This window comes from Hyla sarda, chromosome 2 (assembly GCF_029499605.1).
Source record: "Hyla sarda isolate aHylSar1 chromosome 2, aHylSar1.hap1, whole genome shotgun sequence".
Taxonomy (NCBI): Eukaryota; Metazoa; Chordata; class Amphibia; order Anura; family Hylidae; genus Hyla; species Hyla sarda.
The window spans coordinates 38,642,306-38,653,043 of record NC_079190.1 but is presented as its reverse complement, the minus strand read 5'-3'; the positions used below and the strand labels follow the sequence as shown (position 1 = coordinate 38,653,043).

The following is a 10,738-nucleotide window of genomic DNA, read 5'->3' as shown; positions in this document are numbered from 1 at the left end:
TTTTTCAGAACACGTGTGCCTGGCAGCTATCGGAAGTGTATGGCCAAACTGTGGCCCTCCAGACGTTGCAAAACTACAATTCCCAGCATGTCCGGACAGCCAACGGCTGTCCAGACATGCTGGGAATTGTAGTTTTGCAAGGTCTGGAGGTCCTCAGTTTTGAGACCAGTGTTTTTCAAACGGTGTGCCTCCAGCTGTTGCAAAACTACAAATCCCAGCAGGCTGTCTGGGCCTACTGGGATTTGAAGTTTTGCAACAGCTGGAGGTACACTGTTTGGAGACCGCTGGTCTAGACCTTTCATAACTTGTATCCTGGGTTCAGATAAGACTAAGTACTTCTCACAAAGATGCCACTTTTAGCACAAGGTTGTGTTATCTAAACAACTCCAGTTATCACCAGACTGCTGTAAAAGTGCATTGCCCATACTTACAAGAGTTTTTGCTACAGTGTATCAGTATAGGGGAACATAGCTGCAGCACATATCTTTTACCGACCGATTCATTGTAACAAGCTGCAGGATTAGGGATAGTTAGTATTTTACCGACAAAATGGGAGGAAATTGTGTTTCAAGCTGCTGAATAATTTGAATTTCTTTTCTGTCTGACCACAGTGCTCTCTGCTGACACCTCTGTCCATGTCAGGAACTGTCCAAAGTAGGAGCAAATCCCCATAAAAAACCTCTCCTGCTCTGGACAGTTCCTGACATGGACAGAGGTGTCAGCAGAGAGCACTGTGGTCAGACAGAAAAGAAATTCAAAAAGAAAAGAACTTCCTGTGGAGCATACAGCAGCTGATAAGTACAGGAAGAATTAATAGAATTGAATAGAAATAATTTACAAATCTGCTTAACTTTCTGGCACCAGTTGATTTAAAAAAAAAAAAATGTTTTCCAGCGGAGTACCCCTTTTTAAAGGGGTTCTCCACCATAAGGTAATTTTAGTACGTACCTGGCAGACAGTAATGGACATGCTTAGGAAGGATCTGCGCTTGTCTTGGGGCTAAATGACTATGTTGTGAGATTACCATAACACTGTAGCTAGCTTTTTGTGAACTGGCTAATTCCCATCACGCCCCCTCCCATAGACTTGCATTGAGGGGGCGGGGCATGACGTCACATGGGGGCAGAGTCGTTATGTCACGATCTTCCGTTCCCGTGGTCGAGAGTCAGACCCTCCAGCGCTTCCGGAGCAGTAACAGGTGGGTGCCGCATTCTATATTGCGGGGGTCCCCAGCGGCGGACCCCCGCGATCAGACATCTTATTCCTTATCCTTTGGATAGGGAATAAGATGTCTAGGGGTGGAGTACCCCTTTAAAAGGGCAATGTGAGATACAAAAACTTTTGATATGTTGTAAAGCATGTATAACCAATAGGTTTTGCAATTGCTTTCATTATAAAATATTCAGTATTTCATACTGGAGAAAGCCAGTCAAACAACTGCCCCCCTGCCTGCGTGGACACATACTAGTCCTGCTGTGTCCATGTGTCATCACCTATGTCATGGACACACTTCCTGGATTGACAGCTGTGAGAGCAGGGCTCAGAACTGGAGGAAAAATCTGTCGTCTGACACTGTCATCTTGTGTCCCGCTACTGTCAGTGAGGACAAGCTGGGAGTTGTAGTTTTGCTAATACTAGGGGAGATGTGAGCAGACAGCATACTGAGGGAGGGGGCGGAGACCTGCACAGTGAGGCCACGCCCCCTCCCTTTGGGAGGAATTCAGACTAGTGAGCTAAATTAAAAGTGTAATGAAAAAATAAAGGTGCTAGACACATAAAAATTATATGTACATGATCAGGATTAGGTACTGAGTGATATATTAAAAAGAATGTGTTTTGTTGGATCTGACGGGTACGCTTTAAGGGGAAAATGGGCTTGGTCCTTAAGGGGTTAATCTCTTTTGCTCTCATTTATAGCATCTGTGGCGCCTGGTATTCTGGTTACAAGCACAGAGAAGGCTTCACTGGTCAACACCACAACACCTTCCCCTAAAGAACAAGGGAACACAACAGGCAACGGAACAGCTCCAGTGCCTGTGGGAACTACCTCCAGCGTCACTAGTCCTAAACCAGCTACAAGTCCTGCTACAAGTCCTGCACCCACCACGCATCCCACAACTCCTACAACACAAGGTAATCGTCCTCATGGGAATGGCGCAATGTTACGAGATCATAGTAGTATAGACAGTGATCCACTAGAGCTGTCGCCTCCAAACTGGGGACCTCCAGATGTTGCTAAACTACAACTCCCAGCATTCCCAGACAGCCGTTGTGTGTGAATTCTGTCTAGTTCAGTGGTGAAGTTGTATTTCTTATTGTGTTGTCCCAAAAATGAACCCCAAAGGTGTCTGGTGGCTCCTGCCTGGTCCCTTATATTTTATGGTTGAGACAGGAAAGAGCCGTCCATCCCATGACTGCGGATAGTATACAATGTGATCACGTCTCCATTATGTCATTCTTCCACCTTGAGCCGTAATGTCTAATGTTTCTGCCATGTCCATGTTTTGTATGTTAAGCCAATAGATACATTTGATGTTTTTACCTGCAACATAGTGTTTTATACGTGTACAGCGCCCCGCAGGTGAATGGCAGCACGAGGACGGCAGCGTTTGGTCGTAACTGGTTCCTTCTGAACATTTTATGATACAGTATAAATTCCTGCAGGTTTAGTTGGTGACATCTTTACTACCTGTAACATTTTGTCACCATTATTTTCCTGTGTCCTGGCCTTGTAGAGAGATTTACAGCATTCACAATTTTACACAATGATCAGCCATAACATTAAAACCTACCCCTCCCAATATTGTGCAGGTCACTTTCTTGCTTCCAAAACGGCACTGATCCTTTGAGGCCTGGACTCCACAATTTCTTTGAAGATGACATTAGCAGCAGATCATTTTTCAAGGGATTGTCCAGGATTAGAAGAACATACCGTATTTTTTCGCCGTATAAGACGCACTTTTTCTTCCCCAAAACTGGGGGGGAAAAGTTGGTGCGTCTTATACGGCAAATACATATTAAAACCGGCGGTCCCTGCGGCCATCAACGGCCGGGACCCGCGGCTAATACAGGACATCACCGATCGCGGTGATGCCCTGTATTAACCCTTCAGAGGCGGCGATCAAAACTGACCGCCGCGTCTGAAGTGAAAGTGACACGCGGCGTCCTGAACAGCTTACAGGACTCCGGGAGGGACCTTACCTGCCTCCTCGGTGTCTGCTCCGTACCGGGATTCCCTGCATGGCGGCGCTCTCCTTCGCCGTCATCATGTCGTCGCGCACGCCATCCCGTCATCCAATAGTAGCGACGTGATGGCGGCAACGGAGAGCGAGGATACCGGGCAGCAGGGACACCCCAGGGACGCGGCGACAGCAATGGAGGGCGACATCCAGGGCAGCGGTGATGGGTCCAGAGCGGCGGGGACACGTGAGTTTTACCTCCTATACCAGTAGTGTTCAACCTGGGGACCTCCAGATGTTGCAAAACTACAACTCCCAGCATGCCCGGACAGCCAACGGCTGTCCGGGCATGCTGGGAGTTTTAGTTTTGCAACATCTGAAGGTCTGCAGGTTGAAGATCACTGTCCTATACTTTACATTGTATTTGGTTCAGAATCTTTATTTTCTAAATTTTTATGCTTTAAAATTGGGTGCGTCTTACATGACAAAAAATACAATAGCTGCTTTCTTCCAACAAACGCAACCCCTCTGTCCTGAGCTTGTATGTGGTGTTAAAATTCAGCTCTATTCACTTTAAGGGTGCGTTCACACGCTATTACTAGCGGGTTGCCCGCTGCGGGAAACCCGCTGTGAGTTACGCTACCATTCATTTGAATGGGTCCGTGGACAATCACCAAATTTGATACTATTGCAAACTGTCTGTGGACCCATTTAAAGGGGTACTCCGGTGGAAAACTTTTTTTTTTTTTTTTTTTTTATCAGCTGGTGCCAGAAAGTTAAACAGATTTGTAAATTACTTCTATTAAAAAATCTTAATCCTTTCAATACATTTTATGGGCTGTATACTACAGAGGAAATGCTTTTCTTTTTGGATTTCTCTGATGTCATGACCACAGTGCTCTCTGATGACCTCTGCTGTCCATTTTAGGACCTGTCCAGAGCAGCATATGTTTGCTATGGGGATTTTCTCCTGCTCTGGACAGTTCCTAAAATGGACAGCAGAGGTCAGCAGAGAGCACTGTGGTCATGACATCAGAGAAATCCAAAAAGAAAAGCATTTCCTCTGTAGTATACAGCCCCTAAAAAGTACTGGAAGGATTAAGATTTTTTTAATAGATGTCATTTACAAATCTGTTTAACTTTCTGGCACCAGTTGATTAAAAAAAAAAAAAAAATTCCACGGGAGTACCTCTTTAAATCAATGGTAGCGTAACTCACAGCAGGATTCTCGCAGCGGGAAACCCACTGCTAGTTATAGCGTGTGAACGCACCCTTAAAAATTACTTTTCCCATTTCCTGGGACCCCCGCGATCACCAGGATCTCCTATGGGAGCGCCGAGAAGTCTGGAGTTCAGCTCTCGGGGCATCATCGGCACTCCCATAGAAATGAATGCAGCGTGCAGTCTACCGGTAGACGACACGCGCTCCTCACTGAGAGCGCCGGTTCCCGTCCTGTTGATTGCAGAGGCCAAGCATGCACACCTGACTAATGTACGGGCCCACCGCCAAATGTCACTGCGCACACTGGGCTGATGTGGGTAGCTCTATGTGTCTGCTCATAGGAGAATATGCAGCCCATTTCCCACTGTGCAGCATGAAATACGCTGCTTATACACTATATTCGACCCTACCTACCGCATAGAATAATACAGAAAGCAATGACAGCGAATCACGTCGGCCATTTTAGAGATGCTCGGACACTAGTTTTCACATAAAAAAATAAGAAAATGGCAGCAGCGCACTTGGTCAACAAAATGGAGGCTCTTAGCACACTTTTTGATCAAAACATGTCCCCCGATCCACCACGCGGAGGTAGCCTCATATCGGATGGGAGCCATTCCCCCCCAAATTACACAGCAAAAACAAAAAAAACTAAATGTATCCAGCACCTGACCCAATAAACGGGTGCACGCTGCTGTGGCAAGTACAAAACATGTAAAAAAAAAAAAATATATAACAGTTTGGTCCTTGTCAGTGTTAGTCATGTCCTTACACTTGCCCGTTTTTCCTTCTTCCAGCACCTCACCTTTAAAAGGGGTACTCCGCTGCTCAGCGTTTGGAACAAACTGTTCCGAACGCTGGAGCTGGTGACATCATAGCCCGCCCCCTCGTTATGTCACGCCCGCCACTTCAATGCAAGTCTATGGGAGGGGGCGTGATGTCTGCCACGCCCCCTCAATGCAAGTCTCATCATGAGGGGGCGGGGCTATGACGTTACGAGCTCCATCGTTCGGAACAGTTTTTTCCAAACGCTGAGCAGCGGAGTACCCCTTTAAGAACTGACTGTTCACTTGCTGCCTAATATATCCCACCACCCACCAAGCTTCACCATATATTCACATTCACTTCATCTGTCTGTGGTTTTAATGTTACGGCTGAATAAGAGCTCTGACTACTTGGCAAGTTTTTTTTTTTTTGCTACTTGATCCCCCACAAACTAGATTTGCGGAGAGAACTGTATGATGATGTTGTTTTTTGCGTTGCGTGTTGTTTTTGTATCATTGAAGCGTTACACGTGATTACATGTAGTCTGTGTTCTGTGTTCCACACATGCTTCATAAAGGACCCGACCGCACAGTAAGAACGCAGGTAAGTGCAGGCGCTTCCGTTAACAACCAAAGGGGTTTAAAACATAAAGGGGTACTCCCGTGGAAAACTTTTTTTTTCTAAATCAACTGGTGCCAGAAAGTTAAACAAATTTGTAAATCACTTCTATAAAAAAATCTTAATCCTTCCAGTACTTTATAGGGGCTGTATACTAAAGAGAAATACAAAAAAATGTATTTCCTGTGATGTCCTGACCACGGTGCTCTCTGCTGACCTCTGCTGTCCATGTTAGGAACTGTCCTGAGCAGCATATGTTTGCTATTTGGGATTTTCTCCTGTTCTGGACAGTTCCTAAAATGGACAGCAGAGGTCAGCAGAGAGCACTGTGGTCAGGACATCACAGGAAATGCATTTCTTTTTTGGATTTCTCTTCAGTATACAGCCCCTAAAAAGTACTGGAAGGATTAAGATTTTTTAATAGAAGTAATTTACAAATCTGTATAACTTTCTGGCACCAGTTGATTTAAATAAAAAAAAAAGGTTTCCACGGGAGTACCCCTTTAAACTTTTTTTTTTTTCAAAATTTTTCATAGAAAAATCTGATGGTTATTTAAGACAGAATAATGCCTGCGCATCTGGCAGAGATTGGTTTGTTGTTGGACACAGTTTGATATTATGAAGTATTACGAGTGTTTTCCATAAGTGTACAGGAGACAAAAAGGCAGGTTTAGTGATGGATGTGCTGCAGATTTCACCCTCTGCATTACAGCTGGGTTCCTCTAAAAATGTTCTGCCCTTAAAGGGGTACTCCGGTGGAAAACTTATTTTTTATAATTTTTTTAAATCCACTGGTGCCAGAAAGTTAAACAGATTTGTAAATTAGAAAAGAACTCCGTCCGGCACCAAAGTATGGGGTAAAAGGCTTGTCTTTATTTATTCCACAGCAGGTTACATACAGATCAAGATGTCTGACGCGTTTCGCCCTTTACAGGGCTTAATCGTAGACTGAGTCTACAATTAAGCCCTGTAAAGGGCGAAACGCGTCAGACATCTTGATCTTTATATAACCTGCTGTGGAATAAAGACAAGCCTTTTACCCCATACTTTGGTGCCGGACGGAGTTCTTTTCCAGTATAAGGAGTTGCCGGAGGCGGTGCTGGCAGTCCGCTGCACAGGTGTCAGAGGTTTCCGACGCTGGTGAGAAGCGGTATCCAAATCCTTTTTTGCCTTAAAAGATTTGTAAATTACTTCTATTAAAAAAATCTTAATCCTTCCAGTACTTATTAGCTGCTGAATACTACAGAGGAAATGGTTTTCTTTTTGGAACACAGAGCTCTCTGCTGACATCACGAGCACAGTGCTCTCTGCTGACATCTCTGTCCATTTTTAGAAGTAGGAGAAAATCCCCATAGCAAACATATGCTGCTCAGGACAGTTCTTAAAATGGACAGAGATGTCAGCAGAGAGCACTGTGGTCATGATGTCAGCAGAGAGCTCGGAGTTCCAAAAAGAAAACCCTTTCCTCTCTAATATTCAGCAGCTAATCCGTAATGGAAGGATTAAGATTTTTTTAATAGAAGTAATTTGCAAATCTGTTGAACTTTCTGGCACCAGTTGATTTAAAAAAAAAAAAAAAAAAATGTTTTCCACCGGAGTACCCCTTTTAAAGGGGTTCTCTGCCCATCTTATTCTGGGAAATTCTGCTGGGAATTCCCACCGTGTGAACATATAGCCTTAGGATGCAGGTTAACTGAGGCTTGAGTGATCACCAGGACCCATCAGCCAGGACCCACTTATTAGGTCAGTGTGTTCCAACCAGGGTGCCTCCAGCTGTTTCACAACTACAACTCCCAGCATGCCCAGACAGCCTTCGGCTGTCTGGGCATGCTGGGAGTTGTAGTTGTGCAACAGCTGGAGGCACAGTAGTTGGGAAACACTGCCTTAGATCATGGTCACATGTTGAGGACTCTGCCCAAATTTCCGTGTGGATTCAGTACCCCTTTAACCAGGACGGAATGTGTCCATTTACATTCACTGGAAAAAGCAGCAGGGCACTAATAAATGGATTTTGTAATCCATGTCATGTGCATTTTTATTGAACTTTATTGGAGCTTATCCACATGTACAAGTTACAGATCCACAGTATAAACCCTGAACTACTCCTTTTGGAAAAAACACAGTGGAAGTATGAGAATATGCCCAATTATTTACCCAATAAAAGAACATTCACTTCAAGCCGATTTGTCCATTTGAAGGTCAATGACTATTAGAATAATGCAGCTGGAAAATAGTGAAAAAACTTTTTTATATACCGTATATATCAACTGGCTCCAGAAAGTTAAACAAATTTGTAAATTACTTCTATTAAAAAATCTTAATCCTTCCAATAATTATCAGCTGCTGAAGTTGAGTTGTTGTTTTTCTGTCTGGCAACAGTGCTCTCTGCTGACACCTCTGCTTGTCTCGGGAACTGCACAGAATAGAAGAGGTTTGCTATAGGAATTTGCTTCTAAACTGGGCGGTTTCCGAGACACGTGTCATCAGAGAGCACTTAGACAGAAAAGAACAACTCTACTTCAGCAGCTCATAAGTACTGAAAGGATTAAGATTTTTTTAATAGAAGTAATTTACAAATCTGTTTTACTTTCTGGAGCCAGTTGATATATATTTAAAAAAAAAAATTTTTTTTCCTGGATAACCCCTTTAATTCAATCTGATTCAAGGAATCAAATGTTTTAGATCAGGGTTTCCCAACCTGTTGCAAAACTACAACTCCCAGCATACCCCGACAGCTGAAGGATAAGGGACAGAGCAACGCAGAGTCCAAGTATTACTAACATGACAGGAGAGCTGGCGGATCAGCTATAAATCTGGTTTGTTTAGAGTACACAGGATCTGGATTATCAATGTTGCCAAAAGTATGTAGGTGTAATGGTAGAGTAATCGTCAAAACGACAGTCCGGAATACGAACACTAGATCTGCTGCTATGCTTAACCCCTTCCTGCAAAAACAGGTAGGTGTACATGGTGATTAGCGATGACTTCCCGCATCACCACGTACATGTACCTGATGGAGCTGTGCAGCACAGCCGGGCTCAATAAACTGTCACTGCGCCGCCAGGCGCTGTGACAGTTTATTGAGCCCAGCTGTGCTGCACAGCTGAGCCTCCCTAAGGCCGGCCAGGGACCAATCCCAGCAGTCCCCGCCCAGCGATCGCTGCTATTGGTCTGTCAGTACAGACGGCCCAATAGCGGGGATCCTGTGCGGGTCTCCTCCATCCCCCTCTCCTCAGTTGCTTCATTGTGTAAAGTGATCGGTGGTGAGGGGGGGCCACTGCGCTCCGATCTTGGGTTAACCCCGTAGACGCTGCGGTCAGTGAGACCGCAGCGTCTATTAGGCTAACAGAGGGAGGGAGCTCCCTCTGTCACTGATCGGCGATCTGCAAGGTGAAAGCAGAGCGCCGATGGTTGCCATGGCAACCGGAGGCCTTACGCTGGCCTGTTGTCATGCCAACATGAGCGATCATTCCCTACCTAAGAAAAGAATTGTATTAAAGGGGTATTCCAGGCAAAAACTTTTTACATATATATATCAACTGGCTCCGGAAAGTTAAACAGATTTGTAAATTACTAGTATTAAAAAATCTTAATCCTTCCAATAGTTACTAGCTTCTGAAGTTTTCTGTCTAACTGCTCAATGATGATGTCACGTCCCGGGAGCTGTGCATGATGGGAGAATATCCCCATAGGAACTGCACAGCTCCCGGGACGTGAGTCATCAGAGAGCAGTTAGACAGAAAACAAAAACTCAACTTCAGAAGCTAATAACTATTGGAAGGATTCAGATTTTTTAATAGAAGTAATTTACAAATCTGTTTAACTTTCCGGAGCCAGTTGATATGTAAAAAAAAAAAAAAAAAAAAAAGGTTTTGGCCTGGAATACCCCTTTAACTTCTAATAACTGCCTACAGGTTAGAATTGAAGGACAGCTTTGTCTATAGCATAAGATCCTTTTTTTGGCTGTATTGTATAGATCATTGGGCTTCAACCTGCGGACCTCCAGATGTTGCAAAACTACAACTCCCAGCATGCCCGGACAGCCATTGGCTGTCCGGGCATACTGGGAATTGTAGTTTTGCAACATCTGGAGGTCCGCAGGTTGGAGACCACTGGTATAGATTGTCAGACTGACCTGTCTTTTTTTTTTTTTTTTCTTTTTATATTTAGCACCTGCTACAAAGGTCTCGACCACAACTGTGACCAGTAAAGAAACTGTGACCACCAAGACCACCAATGCGACTGCCACCTCCTCCAGTCCAGTCACCAGTATGTATTCTGTAAAAGAAAAAAAAAACATTTAACCTCTTAGGGACTCAGCCCATTTTCACATTCCTCATTTCCTCCTCGCCTTCTAAAAATCAGAAGACTTTAAATTTTGCACCTACAGACCCAATAAAGGGCTTGTTTTTTGCGTCACCAATTGTACTTTGTAGTGACATCACTTATTTCATAACCTAATCTGTGGCAAAAAAAAAAAAAAAAAAATTTTTGTGGTGTGAAATGGAAAAAAACTGCATTTTGCAACTTTTTAGGGCTTCCATTTCTACGCAGAGCACTTTTCGGTAAAAATGACACCTTATCTTTATTCTGTAGGTCCATACGATCACAAGGGTACCCAATTTTTGTAGGCTTTAATAATTTTACTACTTTAAAAAAAATTATAAACTACATGCACCAAAATTTGTACCGTATATACTCGAGTATAAGCCGTCCCGAATATAAGCCGAGGCCCCTAATTTCACCCCAAAAACCCAGGAAAAGTTATTGACTCTACTATAAGCCTAGGGTGGGAAATACATCATCCCCCCCCCCCATGTCATTCTCACCCCCGTCATTATCGATCACCCCCCCTTCATCATCACCGCCTGTCAATCCCTTCTCAGTGGTATTCTACCTGCGGACCACCAGATGTTGCAAAACTACAACTCCCATCATGACCGGACAGCCATCGG

At 44.2% G+C, this 10,738-nt stretch overlaps 1 protein-coding gene across 1 annotated transcript in view; it reads left to right on the top strand.

Annotated features, from left to right (window-relative positions):
* Positions 1–10,738, top strand: part of TMEM123 (transmembrane protein 123) — a 45,325-nt gene that overhangs the window by 12,287 nt on the left and 22,300 nt on the right. Inside the window, exons 2-3 of the mRNA XM_056561554.1 lie at positions 1,918–2,133; positions 9,954–10,052. Coding sequence (XP_056417529.1) covers positions 1,918–2,133; positions 9,954–10,052 — 315 coding nt within the window. The remainder of the gene's footprint in view (positions 1–1,917; positions 2,134–9,953; positions 10,053–10,738) is intronic.